The 20,352-nt window shown below is 51.7% G+C and overlaps 2 protein-coding genes across 5 annotated transcripts in view; one reads left to right on the top strand and one right to left on the bottom strand.

The window, feature by feature from the left end:
- LOC116944069 (uncharacterized) overlaps positions 1–4,643 on the bottom strand; it is a 28,089-nt gene extending 23,446 nt beyond the window's left edge. For 2 of the 3 annotated variants that reach the window (XM_032957479.2, XM_032957480.2), the window contains exon 1: positions 2,528–4,643. In XM_032957479.2, coding sequence (XP_032813370.1) covers positions 2,528–2,587 — 60 coding nt within the window. In that variant the 5' untranslated portion in view covers positions 2,588–4,643. The remainder of the gene's footprint in view (positions 1–2,527) is intronic. The other variant, XM_032957481.2, reaches the window with a different exon arrangement.
- A 58-nt stretch (positions 4,644–4,701) lies between these two features.
- ABCC10 (ATP binding cassette subfamily C member 10) overlaps positions 4,702–20,352 on the top strand; it is a 69,069-nt gene continuing 53,418 nt past the window's right edge. Inside the window, exons 1-2 of one of the 2 annotated variants that reach the window (XM_076068335.1) lie at positions 4,702–4,978; positions 20,007–20,173. In XM_076068335.1, the coding sequence (XP_075924450.1) occupies positions 20,013–20,173 (161 nt within the window). In that variant the 5' untranslated portion in view covers positions 4,702–4,978; positions 20,007–20,012. The remainder of the gene's footprint in view (positions 4,979–20,006; positions 20,174–20,352) is intronic. The other variant, XM_032957482.2, reaches the window with a different exon arrangement.

Here is a 20,352-nt window from a genome sequence, read left to right as displayed (position 1 = left end):
CACCACACACACACACTGTATGGTCACCTCACACACACACTGTAGGGTCACCTCACACACACACTGTATGATCACCACACACACACACTGTATGGTCACCTCACACACACACTGTATGGTCACCTCACACACACTGTAGGGTCACCTCACACACACACTGTATGGTCACCACACACACACACTGTATGGTCACCTCACACACACTGTAGGGTCACCACACACACACACTGTAGAGTCACCTCACACACACACTGTAGAGTCACCTCACACACACACTGTAGAGTCACCACACACACTGTATGGTCACCTCACACACACACTGTATGGTCACCTCACACACACTGTAGGGTCACCACACACACACACACTGTATGGTCACCTCACACACACACTGTAGGGTTACCTCACACACACACTGTAGGGTCACCACACACACACACACACTGTATGGTCACCTCACACACACACACACACTGTATGGTCACCACACACACACGCACTGTATGGTCACCTCACACACACACTGTAGGGTCACCTCACACACACTGTAGGGTCACCTCACACACACTGTAGGGTTACCTCACACACACATTGTAGGGTCACCTCACACACACTGTATGGTCACCACACACACACACTGTAGGGTCACCTCATACACACACTGTAGAGTCACCACACACACACACTGTATGGTCACCACACACACACTGTATGGCCACCACACACACACTGTATGTCCACCACACACACACACTGTAGGGTCACCTAACACACACTGTATGGCCACCACACACACACTGTATGATCACCACACACACACACTGTAGAGTCACCACACACACACTGTAGAGTCACCACACACACACACTGTATGGTCACCACACACACACTGTATGGCCACCACACACACACTGTAGAGTCACCACACACACACACTGTATGGTCACCTCACACACACACTGTATGGTCACCTCACACACACACTGTATGGTCACCTCACACACACACTGTATGATCACCACACACACACACTGTATGGTCACCTCACACACACACTGTAGGGTCACCTCACACACACACTGTATGATCACCACACACACACACTGTATGGTCACCTCACACACACACTGTATGGTCACCTCACACACACTGTAGGGTCACCTCACACACACACTGTATGGTCACCACACACACACACACACTGTATGGTCACCTCACACACACTGTAGGGTCACCACACACACACACTGTAGAGTCACCTCACACACACACTGTAGAGTCACCTCACACACACACTGTAGAGTCACCACACACACTGTATGGTCACCTCACACACACACTGTATGGTCACCTCACACACACTGTAGGGTCACCACACACACACACTGTAGGGTCACCACACACACACACTGTAGAGTCACCACACACACAACCTGTATGATCTAACATACATGTTAACGTGGTGGTATGGTAACGTGGCGTGGTAACGCAGTGGCGAGGTGGCATGGTAACGAGGTGGCATCGTAACGAGGTGGGATGGTAACGAGGTGGCATGGTAACGAGGTGGCATCGTAACGAAGTGGCATGGTAACGAGGTGGCATGGTAACGAAGTGGCGAGGTGGAAGGTAACGAGGTGGCATGGTAACGAGGTGGCCAGGCGGCATGGTAACAAGGTGGCATGGAAACGAGGTGGCGAGGTGCCATCGTAACGAGGTGGCGAGGTGGCATGGCAAGGAGGTGGCGAGGTGGCATAGTGACGATGTGGCGAGGTGGCATGGTAATGAGGTGGCATGGAAACGAGGTGGCATGGTAACGAGGTGGCATGGTAACCGAGGTGGCATGGTAACCGAGGTGGCATGGAACCGAGGTGGCATGGTAACGCGGTAACGAGGTGGCATGGTAACGAGGTAACGAGGTGGCATGGTAACGAGGTAACGAGGTGGCATGGTAACGAGGTAACGAGGTGGCATGGTAACGAGGTGGCATGGTAACGAGGTGGCATGGTAACGAGGTAACGAGGTGGAATGGTAACGAGGTGGCATGGTAACGAGGTGGCATGGTAACGAGGTGGCATGGTAACGAGGTAACGAGGTGGAATGGTAACGAGGTGGCATGGTAACGAGGTAACGAGGTGGAATGGTAACGAGGTAACGAGGTGGCATGGTAACGAGGTGGCATGGTAACGAGGTGGCATGGTAACGAGGTGGCATGGTAACGAGGTAACGAGGTGGCATGGTAACGAGGTAACGAGGTGGCATGGTAACGAGGTGGCATGGTAACGAGGTGGCATGGTAACGAGGTGGCATGGTAACGAGGTAACGAGGTGGAATGGTAACGAGGTAACGAGGTGGCATGGTAACGAGGTAACGAGGTGGCATGGTAACGAGGTAACGAGGTGGAATGGTAACGAGGTGGCATGGTAACGAGGTGGCATGGTAACGAGGTGGCATGGTAACGAGGTAACGAGGTGGCATGGTAACGAGGTAACGAGGTGGAATGGTAACGAGGTAACGAGGCGTCGCTCACGCTGTTGTCGTCCACTGCCCTCGCGTCCTGTAGGACTCTGCGCGACTTGGGGCTCGCCATGGCCACACCAGCGTGTGTCTGTGTCTCTGTGTGTGTCTCTGTGTCTCTGTGTGTGTCTCTATGTCTCTGTGTCTCTGTGTGTGTCTCTATGTCTCTGTGTCTCTGTGTGTGCCTCTATGTCTCTGTGTGTGTCTCTGTGTGTCTCTATGTGTCTCTATGTCTCTGTGTCTCTATGTGTGTCTCTGTGTGTGTCTCTGTGTCTCTATGTGTGTGTCTCTGTGTCTCTGTGTGTGTCTCTATGTCTCTGTGTCTCTATGTGTGTCTCTGTGTCTCTATGTGTCTCTGTGTCTGTCTCTGTGTGTGTGTCCCTGTGTTTCTGTGTGTCTCTGTGTCTCTATGTATGTGTCTCTGTGTGTGTCTCTATGTGTGTCTCTATGTGTGTCTCTATGTGTATCTCTATGTGTGTCTCTATGTGTGTCTCTGTGTCTCTACGTGTGTCTGTGTCTCTACGTGTCTCTGTGTCTGTGTCTATACGTGTGTCTCTACGTGTGTCTGTGTCTCTGTGTGTCTCTATGTGTGTCTCTGTGTGTGTCTATGTGTCTCTCTGTGTCTGTGTGTGTCTCTGTGTCTCTATGTGTGTCTCTGTGTGTGTCTGTGTCTCTATGTGTGTCTGTGTCTCTATGTGTGTCTCTGTGTCTCTATGCGTGTCTCTGTGTCTCTATGTGCGTGTGTCTCTATGCGTGTCTCTGTGTCTCTATGCGTGTCTCTGTGTCTCTATGTGCGTGTGTCTGTGTCTCTATGTGCGTGTCTCTGTGTCTCTATGTATGTCTCTGTGTTTCTATGCGTGTCTCTGTGTCTCTATGTGCATGTGTCTCTATGCGTGTCTCTGTGTCTCTATGTATGTCTCTGTGTTTCTATGCGTGTCTCTGTGTCTCTATGTGCGTGTGTCTCTGTATCTCTATGTGTGTCTCTGTATCTCTATGTGTGTCTCTGTATCTCTATGTGTGTCTCTGTGTCTCTATGTGCGTGTGTCTCTATGCGTGTGTCTGTGTCTATATATGTGTCTCTATGTGCGTGTGTCTGTGTCTCTATGTGCGTGTCTCTGTGTCTCTGTGTCTCTATGCGTGTCTCTATGTGCGTGTGTCTGTGTCTCTATGTGCGTGTGTCTGTGTCTCTATGCGTGTCTCTGTGTCTCTATGTATGTCTCTGTTTCTATGCGTGTCTCTGTCTCTATCTGCGTGTGTCTCTGTGTCTCTATGTGCGTGTCTCTATGTCTCTATGTGCGTGTGTCTCTATGCGTGTGTCTGTGTCTCTATGTGCGTGTGTCTCTATGCGTGTCTCTGTGTCTCTATGTGCGTGTGTGTCTCTATGCGTGTCTCTATGCGTGTCTGGGTCCCTATGCGTGTATCTGTCTCTATGTGCGTGTCTCTGTGTCTCTATGCGTGTCTCTGTGTCTCTATGCGTGTCTGTATGTCTCTATGTGCGTGTCTCTTATGTGTCTTTATGCGTGTCTCCGTGTCTGTGTTTATATAGGTGTCTGTGTGTCTCTGTGCGTGTCTCTGTGTGTACAGTATATCTGCGTGTGTGCCGAGCTTGAACAGTTAACAGGACTTGCCCCAACAGTCTTTTAAAGGCTATACGGGGATATTTGTCCCCATAAAGCCTGTGTCCTTGTTCTATATGTGCATCTATGTATGCCTAAGCATACGAGTATATACAATATATGCGAGTCTATGTATGCATGTCTGCATCTCTGCTCCTAAGCATAGGCATGCAAGTACAGCTTACACGGTGTGTCTATGTATGAACACCAACGCAAGCATACACGATGTGCGTCTATATACGAATGTTCCTATGTTTGTACATGTGTGTCTTATGTATGGAAATGTATCTGCGTTTGTATATGTTGATGCATGTGTCTTAGTGTCTATGTTTTGTATATGTATGTCTATGTATACGTGCCTATGTATTGTATATGTATGTCTACGTATGTCTATGTATACGTGCCTATGTATTGTATATGTATGTCTATGTATGTCTATGTACGTGTGTCTATGTGTGAGTTGTGTGTGTGAGCACAGGCCGGGCCGAAGTGGGAGTATGCCGAGCCCCTTTAAAGGGCGGGTTCCCACGCCCCCGCCCCCCCGCTAAGGGCTCGCGACCATTTGACGCCGATGATGAAACAGAAGGGGATCAGGAAAGTCAGGCTTGCTCGTGGTATCGCTAGGCCTCGAATGCGTTCACGTTTAAAACAGCCACAGTCGACGAGTCCGCTGCTGTCAGCGTGAATGCGATGAGATCACTGTGAGGGGACGGGCGGCGTCGATCAATATTTCGACACGAAGGCATCTAAAAGGGTTTTAGCCGTGCCCTCCCTGCCCAGGCGTGCTCCCGTCGCGGAGTTGGCGGTCAGCGTCTTCCCGCGCACGGCAGCGCCGCCGCGCTCACGGGGTAACGTTACCACGTTCACGGGGTAACTCTGCCACACGGGGTAACGTTACCACGTTCACGGAGTAACTGCCACGTTCACGGGGTAACTCTGCCGCCCTCACGGGGTAACTCTGCCACCCTCACGGGGTAACTCTGCCACCCTCACGGGGTAACTCTGCCACGCTCACGGGGTAACTCTGCCGCGCTCACGGGGTAACTCTGCCGCGCTCACGGGGTAACTCTGCCACGTTCACGGGGTAACTCTGCCGCGCTCACGGGGTAACTCTGCCACGTTCACGGGGTAACTCTGCCACGCTCACGGGGTAACGTTACCACGCTCACGGGGTAACTCTGCCACCCTCACGGGGTAACTGCCACGCTCACGGGGTAACTCTGCCACCCTCACGGGGTAACTCTGCCACGCTCACGGGGTAACTCTGCCGCGCTCACGGGGTAACTCTGCCGCGCTCACGGGGTAACTCTGCCACGTTCACGGGGTAACTCTGCCGCGCTCACGGGGTAACTCTGCCACGTTCACGGGGTAACTCTGCCACGCTCACGGGGTAACGTTACCACGCTCACGGGGTAACTCTGCCACCCTCACGGGGTAACTCTGCCGCGCTCACGGGGTAACTCTGCCACCCTCACGGGGTAACTCTGCCGCGCTCACGGGGTAACTACCACGCTCACGGGGTAACTCTGCCGCGTTCACGGGGTAACTGCCACGTTCACGGGGTAACTCTGCCACGCTCACGGGGTAACGTTACCACGCTCACGGGGTAACTCTGCCACGTTCACGGGGTAACTGCCGCCCTCACGGGGTAACTCTGCCGCGCTCACGGGGTAACTGCCGCGCTCACGGGGTAACTCTGCCACCCTCACGGGGTAACTCTGCCGCGCTCACGGGATAACTCTGCCACCCTCACGGGGTAACTCTGCCACCCTCACGGGGTAACTCTGCCACCCTCACGGGGTAACTGCCGCGCTCACGGGGTAACTCTACCACGCTCACGGGGTAACTGCCACCCTCACGGGGTAACTCTGCCGCGCTCACGGGGTAACTGCCGCGTTCACGGGGTAACTCTGCCACGTTCACGGGGTAACTCTGCCACGCTCACGGGGTAACGTTACCACGCTCACGGGGTAACGCGACCCCCACGCTCACGGGGTAGCGTTACCGCGCTCACGGGGTAACGTTACCACGCTCACGGGGTAACTCTGCCACGCTCACGGGGTAACGCGACCGCGACACAGAAGCGCCCCCTCGCTCTTTGTTTTGGGGAGGGTGCTGTCTTTACAACGCCTGTCGGCGCGGTTGGCCACGTACGGTGCGACAGAATTTCGATTTAAAGCTTTCGTGACTGCAATGATTAATCTTCTTTGGTTCTTTCGGTAAAGTCACGTAGAATGAGAATAAAATAATAAATTGATAAAATAAAATAACACAATAATATTCTCACGACGTTTCGGCCACAACACAAGCGGCCTTCATCAGGTGAAGGGACGAGACTGTCTGGTAGGACAGCGCTGGAGTGAAAGAAGCCACGTTCAGATCGCGACCTTTAAGCTGTGTGAGAAGAAACAAAGCGCCTTGGCAAAGGAATTAGCATAGAATTTAGCATTGAAATGGCTGAGTGATTAGCTTGTGACTGGTCACAGAAATAGCTATGTTAAAAGTTAAAGCATACACATCCGCAGAGGCACCCCTTGACAAAGGAATTAGCATAGAATTTAGCATTGAAATAGCTGAGTGATTAGCTTGTAACTGGTCACAGAAATAGCTACGTTAAAGTCAGAGCATACACATTCACCGAGGCACTTAGTACAAATCAAACAGGAGAATTTAGCATTGAAATAACTAGGCGAATTTAGCATTGAAATAACTGAGTGATTAGCTAGTGACTGGTCACAGAAATGACTATGTTGAAGTCAAGTATTGTGAATAGCTCAGATGTGTAGGCCTAAATTCTCCTGTTTGATTTGTACTAAGTGCCTCGGTGAATGTGTATGCTCTGACTTTAACGTAGCTATTTCTGTGACCAGTTACAAGCTAATCACTCAGCTATTTCAATGCTAAATTCTATGCTAATTCCTTTGTCAAGGGGTGCCTCTGCGGATGTGTATGCTTTAACTTAGCTATTTCAATGCTAAATTCTATGCTAATTCCTTCATCAAGGGGTGCCTCTGCGGATGTGTATGCTTTAACTTTTAACATAGCTATTTCTGTGACCAGTCACAAGCTAATCACTCAGCCATTTCAATGCTAAATTATATGCTAATTCCTTTGTCAAGGCGCTTTGTTTCTTCTCACACAGCTTAAAGGTCGCGATCTGAACGTGGCTCTTTCACTCCAGCGCTGTCCTACCAGACTGTCTCGTCCCTTCACCTGATGAAGGCCGCTTGTGTTGTGGCCGAAACGTCGTGAGAATATTATTGTGTTATTTTATTTTATCAATTTATTATTTTATTCTCATTCTACGTGACTTTACCGAAAGAACCAAAGGTGCGAAAGAAGTTCAACATAGTACACAACAAATCATTTCTAGTTTTACGTCGAACTGAATCTCGAACCGAATCTCGGGAGATTTATCCTGCAGAAATCCGATGAGCCATGAAGCGCTCTTCCCCCCCCCCCCCCCCCCCCCCACGGATGTCCAGTAGGGGCGGGTCAGGAAGTTGCAATGCCTCGACAAAAAAAGTTTTAAAATATCTGAGAGGGGTCCTTGCCTAATAACCATCTGGAATATCGCCCGCATTTGGCTCAAGTAAGCCTGGCTAGTGACGAGGCACTGAATCCTTGAACCGCGGGCCGGTTGGCTTGAACTGTGCCGTGTTGAACCGATGCTGCTGAAAACGCACCCCTAGAAAGTTTAGGTGGATGATGGGATGTGTAACAAAAATTATTCACGTGGACAGTCATGCGAGGCGTATTGCCTTATTACATTTAAAATCTTATGGCACGTTAGGGGATAACAGGGATACCACTCGGGTTCAGGAACCCACTTGCTGCCGTACTGTCAGTACAACCCCCAGGGGGTTCTGGGGAGTGTCGGCACCCGTCCCTCTGTGATCCACCAACTCCCCCCCCCTCGCTCGTCCACCTCTCTACCCGAGGCGACGTCTTGTTTGGTAAATGACCGCGGTCCCTGAGCTGCACGGGCCCGCGTATCCCTCCGCGTCCCGGCCCGGGCAGTGACGCGACGGGGGGCGGGGGGCGCGAGATGGAGCCCCCCCCCCCCCCTCACTATCCCTGGACCCCCCCCCCCACCTCTATCCCTGGACCCCCCCCCCACCTCTATCCCTGGACCCCCCCCCGCCTCTCTATCCCTGGACCCCCCCCCACCCACCTCTCTATCCCTGGACCCCCCCCCCCCACCTGTCTATCCTTGGACCCCCCCCCACCTCTGTATCCTTGGACCCCCCCTCACCTCTCTATCCCTGGACCCCCCCACCTCTCTATCCTTGGACCCCCCCCCCACCTCTCTATCCCTGGACCCCCCCCCCCACCTCTCTATCCCTGGCCCCCCCCCCCACCTCTCTATCCCTGGACCCCCCCACCTCTCTATCCTTGGACCCCCCCCCACCTCTCTATCCCTGGACCCCCCCCCACCTCTCTATCCCTGGACCCCCCCCCCCACTCACATTGCCCCCTCGCCCCCGCCCTTTGCGATCACCAATCGAACTCCCTCTACGTACTGACACATTGACACTGACACATTGACACTGACGCATTGATACTGACACACTGGCACTGACACACTGGCACTGACACACTGGTACTGACACATTGATACTGACACATTGACACTGACACACTGGCACTGACACACTGGTACTGACACATTGATACTGACACACTCACACTGACACATTGACACTGACACACTGGCACTGACACACTGGCACTGACACATTGACACTGACACACTGGCACTGACACACTGGTACTGACACATTGATACTGACATATTGACACTGACACACTGGCACTGACACATTGACACTGACACACTGGCACTGACACACTGGTACTGACACATTGATACTGACACATTGACACTGACACATTGACACTGACACACTGGCACTGACACACTGACACATTGACACTGACACACTCACACTGACACATTGACACTGGCACTGCCACATTGACACTTCCACATTGACACTGAGACACGCACTACTATTGACACACTGGCACTGACACATTGGCACTGACACACTGACACATTGACACTGACACACTGGGACTGACACATTGACACTGACACATTGACACTGACACATTGACACTGACACACTGGCACTGACACACTGGCACTGAGACATTGACACTGACACACGCGCTACTTCTGACACATTGACACTGACACACGCGCTACTACTGACACACTGGCACTGACACATTGACACTGACACACTGACACTGACACACTCACACTGACACATTGACACTGGCACTGCCACATTGACACTGACACACTGACACACTGGCACTGACACACTGGCACTGACACACTGACACACTGGCACTGCCACATTGACACTGACACACGCACTACTATTGACACACTGGCACTGACACACTGGCACTGACACATTGACACTGACACACGCGCTACTTCTGACACATTGACACTGACACACGCGCTACTTCTGACACATTGACACTGACACACGCGCTACTACTGACACACTGGCACTGACACACGCGCGACTACTGACACATTGACACTGACACATTGACACTGACACACTGGCACTGACACACTGGCACTGACACACTCACACTGACACACTCACACTGACACATTGACACTGGCACTGCCACATTGACACTTCCACATTGACACTGACACACGCGCTACTATTGACACACTGGCACTGACACATTGACACTGACACACTGGCACTGACACACTGGCACTGCCACATTGACACTGACACACTGATACACTGGCACTGACACACTGGCACTGACACACTGACACATTGACACTGACACACTCACACCGACACATTGACACTGGCACTGCCACATTGACACTTCCACATTGACACTGGCACACGAACTACTATTGACACACTGGCACTGACACATTGACACGGACACACTGGCACTGACACACTGGCACTGACACATTGACACTGACACACTGGGACTGACACACTGACACTGACACATTGACACTGACACATTGACACTGACACACTGACACATTGAAACTGACACATTGACACTGCCACATTGACACTTCCACATTGACACTGACACACGCACTACTATTGAAACACTGGCACTGACACATTGACACTGACACACTGGCACTGACACACTGGCACTGCCACATTGACACTTACACACTGACACACTGGTACTGACACACTGGCACTGACACACTGGCACTGACACACTGGCACTGACACATTGACACTGACACACTGACACACTCACATTGACACTGGCACTGCCACATTGACGCTTCCACATTGACACTGACACACGCGCTACTACTGACACACTGGCACTGACACACGCGCTACTACTGACACACTGGCACTGACACATTGACACTGACACACTGGCACTGACACACTCACACTGACACATTGACACTGGCACTGCCACATTGACACTTCCACATTGACACTGACACACGCGCTACTATTGACACACTGGCACTGACACATTTACACTGAGACACTGGCACTGACACACTGGCACTGACACACTGTTACTGACACATTGACACTGACACACTGACACACTCACACTGACACACTGACACACTGGCACTGACACACTGGCACTGACACATTGACACTGACACACTGACACACTCACACTGACACACTGACACTGACACACTCACACTGACACATTGACACTGGCACTGCCACATTGACACTTCCACATTGACACTGACACACGCACTACTATTGACACACTGGCACTGACACATTGACACTGACACACTCACACTGACACATTGACACTGGCACTGCCACATTGACACTTCCACATTGACACTGACACACGCACTACTATTGACACACTGGCACTGACACATTGGCACTGACACACTGGCACTGACACATTGACACTGACACACTGGGACTGACACATTGACACTGACACATTGACACTGACACATTGACACTGACACATTGGCACTGACACACTGGCACTGACACATTGACACTGACACACGCGCTACTTCTGACACATTGACACTGACACACGCGCTACTACTGACACACTGGCACTGACACACGCGCTACTACTGACACATTGACACTGACACATTGGCACTGATACATTGACACTGACACACTGACACACTGGCATTGACACACTGGCACTGACACACTGGCACTGACACATTGACACTGACACTGACACACTCACACTGACACATTGACACTGGCACTGCCACATTGACACTTCCACATTGACACTGACACACGCGCTACTATTGACACACTGGCACTGACACATTGACACTGACACACTGGCACTGACACACTGGCACTGACACATTTACACTGACACTGGCACTGCCACATTGACACTGACACACTGGCACTGACACACTGGCACTGACACACTGACACACTGGCACTGCCACATTGACACTGACACACGCACTACTATTGACACACTGGCACTGACACACTGGCACTGACACATTGACACTGACACACGCGCTACTTCTGACACATTGACACTGACACACGCGCTACTACTGACACACTGGCACTGACACACGCGCTACTACTGACACACTGGCACTGACACATTGACACTGACACACTCACACTGACACACTCACACTGGCACATTGACACTGGCACTGCCACATTGACACTTCCACATTGACACTGACACACGCGCTACTATTGACACACTGGCACTGACACATTGACACTGACACACTGGGACTGACACATTGACACTGACACATTGACACTGACACATTGACACTGACACACTGATACACTGGCACTGACACACTGGCACTGACACACTGACACATTGACACTGACACACTGACACACTCACACCGACACATTGACACTGGCACTGCCACATTGACACTTCCACATTGACACTGACACACGCACTACTATTGACACACTGGCACTGACACATTGACACTGACACACTGACACTGACACTGACACACTCACACTGACACATTGACACTGGCACTGCCACATTGACACTTCCACATTGACACTGACACACGCACTACTATTGACACACTGGCACTGACACATTGACACGGACACACTGGCACTGACACACTGACACTGACACATTGACACTGACACATTGACACTGACACACTGACACATTGACACTGACACATTGACACTTCCACATTGACACTGACACACGCACTACTATTGAAACACTGGCACTGACACATTGGCACTGACACACTGGCACTGACACACTGGCACTGACACATTGACACTTACACACTGACACACTGGCACTGACACACTGGCACTGACACACTGGCACTGACACACTGACACATTGACACTGGCACTGCCACATTGACGCTTCCACATTGACACTGACACACGCACTACTATTGACACACTGGCACTGCCACATTGACGCTTCCACATTGACACTGACACACGCGCTACTACTGACACACTGGCACTGACACACGCGCTACTACTGACACATTGACACTGACACACTGGCACTGACACATTGACACTGACACACTGACACACTGGCACTGACACACTCACACTGACACATTGACACTGACACACTGGCACTGACACACTGGCACTGACACACTGTTACTGACACATTGACACTGACACACTCACACTGACACACTGGCACTGACACACTGGCACTGACACATTGACACTGACACACTGACACACTCACACACTCACACTGACACATTGACACTGGCACTGCCACATTGACACTTCCACATTGACACTGACACACGCACTACTATTGACACACTGGCACTGACACATTGACACTGACACACTGACACTGACACACTGACACTGACACACTCACACATTGACACTGGCACTGCCACATTGACACACTGACACACTTGCACTGACACACTTGCACTGACAGACTGGCACTGACACACTGACACACTCACACTGACACATTGACACTGGCACTGCCACATTGACACTTCCACATTGACACTGACACACGCGCTACTATTGACACACTGGCACTGACACATTTACACTGACACACTGGCACTGACACACTGGCACTGACACACTGTTACTGACACATTGACACTGACACACTGACACACTCACACTGACACACTGACACACTGGCACTGACACACTGGCACTGACACATTGACACTGACACACTGACACACTCACACTGACACACTGACACACTGACACTGACACACTCACACTGACACATTGACACTGGCACTGCCACATTGACACTTCCACATTGACACTGACACACGCACTACTATTGACACACTGGCACTGACACATTGACACTGACACACTCACACTGACACATTGACACTTCCACATTGACACTGACACACGCACTACTATTGACACACTGGCACTGACACATTGGCACTGACACACTGGCACTGACACATTGACACTGACACACTGGGACTGACACATTGACACTGACACATTGACACTGACACATTGACACTGACACATTGGCACTGACACACTGGCACTGACACATTGACACTGACACACGCGCTACTTCTGACACATTGACACTGACACACGCGCTACTACTGACACACTGGCACTGACACACGCGCTACTACTGACACATTGACACTGACACATTGGCACTGATACATTGACACTGACACACTGACACACTGGCATTGACACACTGGCACTGACACACTGGCACTGACACATTGACACTGACACACTCACACTGACACATTGACACTGGCACTGCCACATTGACACTTCCACATTGACACTGACACACGCGCTACTATTGACACACTGGCACTGACACATTGACACTGACACACTGGCACTGACACATTTACACTGACACTGGCACTGCCACATTGACACTGACACACTGACACACTGGCACTGACACACTGGCACTGACACACTGACACACTGGCACTGCCACATTGACACTGACACACGCACTACTATTGACACACTGGCACTGACACACTGGCACTGACACATTGACACTGACACACGCGCTACTTCTGACACATTGACACTGACACACGCGCTACTACTGACACACTGGCACTGACACACGCGCTACTACTGACACATTGACACTGACACATTGACACTGACACATTGACACTGACACACTCACACTGACACACTCACACTGGCACATTGACACTGGCACTGCCACATTGACACTTCCACATTGACACTGACACACGCGCTACTATTGACACACTGGCACTGACACATTGACACTGACACACTGGGACTGACACATTGACACTGACACATTGACACTGACACATTGACACTGACACACTGATACACTGGCACTGACACACTGGCACTGACACATTGACACTGACACACTCACACACTCACACCGACACATTGACACTGGCACTGCCACATTGACACTTCCACATTGACACTGACACACGCACTACTATTGACACACTGGCACTGACACATTGACACTGACACACTGACACTGACACTGACACACTCACACTGACACATTGACACTGGCACTGCCACATTGACACTTCCACATTGACACTGACACACGCACTACTATTGACACACTGGCACTGACACATTGACACCGACACACTGGCACTGACACACTGACACTGACACATTGACACTGACACATTGACACTGACACACTGACACTGACACATTGACACTGACACATTGACACTTCCACATTGACACTGACACACGCACTACTATTGAAACACTGGCACTGACACATTGGCACTGACACACTGGCACTGACACACTGGCACTGACACATTGACACTTACACACTGACACACTGGCACTGACACACTGGCACTGACACACTGACACACTCACACTGACACATTGACACTGGCACTGCCACATTGACGCTTCCACATTGACACTGACACACGCACTACTATTGACACACTGGCACTGCCACATTGACGCTTCCACATTGACACTGACACACGCGCTACTACTGACACACTGGCACTGACACACGCGCTACTACTGACACATTGACACTGACACACTGGCACTGACACATTGACACTGACACACTGACACACTGGCACTGACACATTCACACTGACACATTTACACTGACACACTGGCACTGACACACTGGCACTGACACACTGTTACTGACACATTGACACTGACACACTCACACTGACACACTGACACACTGACACACTGGCACTGACACACTGGCACTGACACATTGACACTGACACACTGACACACTCACACACTCACACACTCACACTGACACATTGACACTGGCACTGCCACATTGACACTTCCACATTGACACTGACACACGCACTACTATTGACACACTGGCACTGACACATTGGCACTGACACATTGGCACTGGCACATTGACACTGACACACTGACACACTAGCACTGACACACTGGCACTGACACACTGGCACTGACACATTGGCACTGACACACTGGCACTGACACACTGGCACTGACACATTGGCACTGACACACTGGCACTGTCACATTGACACACTGATACATTGACACTGACACACTGGCACTGACACATTGGCACTGACACACTGGCACTGACACATTGACACACTGATACATTGACACTGACACATTGACACTGACACATTGACACTGACTCACGCGCTACCACTGACACATTGACACTGACACATTGACACTGACACGCTGGCACTGACACATTGACACTGACACACTGGCACTGACACATTGACACTGACACACTGACACACTGACACTGACACACGCGCTACCACTAATACACTGGCACTGACACATTGACACTGACACACTGGCACTGACACACTGGCACTGACACACTGACACTGACACACTGGCACTGACACATTGACACTGACACACTGGCACTGACACACTGGCACTGACACACTGGCACTGACACATTGACACACTGACACATTGACACTGACACATTGACACTGACTCCCGTGCTACCACTGACACATTGACACATTGACACTGACACGCTGGCACTGACACATTGACACTGACCCACTGGCACTGACACACTGACACTGACACATTGACACTGACACACTGGCACTGACACATTGACACTGACACACTGACACTGACACACGCGCTACCACTGATACACTGGCACTGACACACTGGCACTGACACATGCGCTACCACTGACACATTGACACTGACACACTGACACTGACACACTGGCACTGACACACTGACACTGACACACGCGCTTCCACTGCCACACTGACACGCCGACACTGACACACTGACACTAAAGCATGCGCTGCCACTGACACACTGACATGCTGACACAACAACAACAATCGCCATTCGCCACTAAGTGGCGGTGACGTCACCACCACGCTTGTGCCAGGCTATGTGCACCTTGAGGCCACGTGAAGTGTCGAACGCCTGCTGGCAGGAGGCCACGGGGCAGACCCAGGTGCCACGAGTTGACTGACTGAGATGACTGGCTGATGCACCACCTGTGCCCCCTACTGTGCCAACTTGCTGTGCTTTTGCCACCCGGCGCTCCGCTCATTGTTGTGAGCGTCGCTCCGCCGCCCTCCTTTGTTATTGGAGGGCGACTGCCTCCAACTGCCCAGCAGCGTCCTTTACGAGCCTCCTCCACAGAGGCCGATCTTGACACTGCTGGTACCAGTCATCGGCAAGTCCACTCAGCTCCACGTCCTCCTGTACCACATCACTCCATCTCTTTTCTAGCCCGTGTCGCGTCCGTTTCGCCCCCTCTATCCGACCGAACAAAAGCTGTTTATGCATGCGGTGACTGGGCATGCGGACTACATGACCCAGCCAACGCGGCCTTGCCTGCTGGAGGAGCTCACTGATGGGACTTTGCCCAGATCTTTCAAGGATTTGTGAGCTCACACAACCCAGCCTGGTTAAACCCAGGATGGATCTTAGGCAGGCTAGCCTAAATTTTTCCAATCTGCGAAGATGTTCCATTAGGGGAGTCCACGTTTCGCAAGCGTAGAGAAGGGGGGGAATGACCGTGGCCGAGAAGACCTGAAGCTTAGTGCGGAGCGACAGACCAGGTAGCTTCCACACAGCGTTAGGCAACCGATGAAAAGATATTGCCGCTTGACTGATTCTGAGTCAGACCTCTGCTGTCAAACCGGAGCCAGTCATGAGCACACTGCCCAGGTATGGGAAACTCTCCACTCTCTCCACAACTGCCCCATCACCGATTGGGAGTTGTGGGGGTGGGTTGCCCGATGGTACAAAATACCCAGGCAGGTTCTTCGTTTTGGTGGGGTTGCTCCAGGTTCAGCAGCAGCACCTCCAACTCCTCTTCTGAGTAAGCGGCAATTACCAGATCATCGGCATACATGACATGGTTGACCAATAGGGAGCCATCCCTTGACCGCACCCGGGCATCGATCAGCCTCCCATTGTATCTGTACCAGATGGAAATTGCTCTGGTACAGCCATCAAAGGCTTCACGGACTACGTGGTTGAAAAAGATGTTAAATAATGTGGGAGCCAGAGGACATCCCTGTCGCACCCCAAGGTGAACAGGGAATGACTCCGACTCCTGGCCACGTAGTTTTACCCGGGCCCGCTCACCATCATGAAGGTCCTTAATGATCGTGAGCAGAGGGGCAGGGACTCCAAAAGCACGAAGAACTACCCAGAGCCCAGGCCTACTGATGGTATCATAGGCCTTGACCAAGTCAATAAAGCAGAGATGTAGGTCTTGTTGGAATTCCCTACACCTCTGCTGTAGCAAACGGACAGAAAATATGGCATCTGTGCAGGACCGCCCTTTCCTGAAACCACGTTGGGGCTTCGCAAGCCTCTCCTCAGCGTGCCTGGCAAGACGATGTTGAATAATCCTTGCCAGGACCTTTCCCGGCACACTGAGGAGTGAGAAGCCCCTGTAGTTGTTACAGTCTGTGCGGTCCCCCTTTTTAAAGAGGGGGACCACAAGGGCATCCTTCCAATCCTGCGGAACCCGTCCAGTGGTCCAGACTGTTGATATGATGTCATGTAGGGCAGTCTGTGCACAAACGCCACCCTCCCTCAGCATTTCGCTTGGGAGATCATTTCTGCCTGGTGCCTTTCCTGGTCTCAGACTCTGGATCGCCTTTAGTACTTCCTCAACAGATGGCACCTCAGCCAGCCGCTCACAGGAGGTGACTTCTTCAAATATTTGAGGCACCGCAACCTCAGCAGGGTCATCCTCACTTTGTCCCACGGTGTTTTCCATGTCGAGGGATTTCCCCTCACCCAGGACTTCACAGAAATGCTCAGCAAATCTGCAAACCTGTTCCTGGGGGTCGGAGATTGGATCACCGTTCTTCCCCCTAATGATGGTAAGAGGTGTGGCACTGCCGGTTACTTTTTTGATGGAGTTAAATAGGGATTTGTGATCATTGGCCATTAATGCAGACTCCATCTCCTCAGCAACCCGTGACCACCACCCATCCTTGCAGCGCCTCGGCTCTCCGAACCTCCGAGCGATGGCTGCGGTAAGCCTCCTCATTCTCTGACATGGGATGCTGTAGACGATTAGAGTAGGCTTGTCGCTTTTTCTCAACCATCCTAAACACCTCCTTTGTCAGCCAGGGTATCTGGAGAGGTCTGGACCGCGTACTCAAAGCAGCCATTGCAGCTGCATGAGTCACAGTCCTAAACCTCGCCCATTTACCCTCGACATCAGGAGGAGTGGGGGACGATGCCAACCCCAGCCTCAAGCGATGATGAAATTCTTGCTTACAACTTTCATCAGCTTGCTGAGACCAGGCCACCTTAGGTTGGAATGGGGTCCTGGGTGTACACCCACCACCGGAGCGGAGGAATTGGCAGGTGCATCTTACAGATGACAAGTCGATGGTCAGAGGGCAGATCAGCTCCACGGTAGGTCCTGGTGTCAAGGACATGGGCTCGCATCCGCTGTTCCATCACTATGTAGTCCAGCAGATGTTCTTGCTTGGACCCGGCATGCATCCATGATGTTGTGTGGATGCGCCGATGCCGGAAAAGCGTGTTGGTAAGCTGATCTGGCCCATGCCTTCCAATCACTCCAGACCAGGTGCCAGCATCATGGCCAACTCGGGCATTGAAGTCACCCAACAAGATGACTATCCCGAGTGGCCGCTTTAGCCAGCACCTGTGACAGGAGGTCATAGAAGGCATCTGACTCATCGGCCTTGCCTGCATCCCTCCACGGATGTTCGTCTTCAGTGGGGACATAAGTAACCACGACCACCACTCCTCGCCTCCAGTTGATGGGAAGGCGCACTGACATGCGTTACCACTGACAAACTGACACACACGCTACCACTGACACACACGCTACCACTGACACACTGACACCGAAGCATGCTCTGCCACTGACGCATTGACACACGCTCTACCACTGACAAACAGAAACGCTGACACACTGACACTGACATACGCGCTACCAATGACACTGAAGCATGCACTGCCACTGATACATTGACATTGGCACACGCGCTACCACTGACACACTGACACTACAATTGACCCACTACGTCACCACGGCGCTTCTGCCCGGCTACTTTGAGGCCACGTGAAGTGTCGAATGCTCGCTGCTGACAGGTCACAGAACACACCCAGGTATCATGACTGAGATGACTGGCAGATGCACCAACTGTGCTCCCCACTGGCAACTTGCTGCGTCTTAGCGCCCAGCGCTCCGCTCGTTGCTGTGAGTGTTGCTCCTTTTCCCTCCACTTAGGCTACGTACGGTGCGAAAAAAGTTCATCGTACGTACACACACACTCACGCACATTGTTCTCTCGTGCAGGTGGCCATGGGTGACTTGCTGGTCCTTCTGTGCGGAACCACGGAAGAGGATCGCTTTCCTCTCTGGATGAACGGATCCGTTGGCCACTGTTTGAATCAAGTGGCTTTGAACGTGCCCTCGCATGCTCTCCTGGCCATGAGCTCGGCATTCTTTATGGGAAAATACAGGTATTTGGTTGTTTTACTTTAATATAATTTATACATCAGAGAAGCTATGTTTTTTAAATTACGTTGACTGACAGGTCAAAGCATACCCATTTATAAATTGGGCGCCTCGGTGGAGAAATGTTAACCACCTCGCCTGGTATATAGGAGGTCGTGGGTTCCACCCAAACCCTAACGTCTAT

This window comes from Petromyzon marinus, chromosome 20 (genome assembly GCF_048934315.1).
Source record: "Petromyzon marinus isolate PM22_M1 ecotype Great Lakes invasive population chromosome 20, UKy_Petmar_22M1.pri1.0, whole genome shotgun sequence".
Lineage (NCBI taxonomy): Eukaryota > Metazoa > Chordata > Hyperoartia > Petromyzontiformes > Petromyzontidae > Petromyzon > Petromyzon marinus.
Note: the sequence above shows the minus strand (reverse complement) of the source record. Positions and strands in the feature narration are given on the sequence as shown.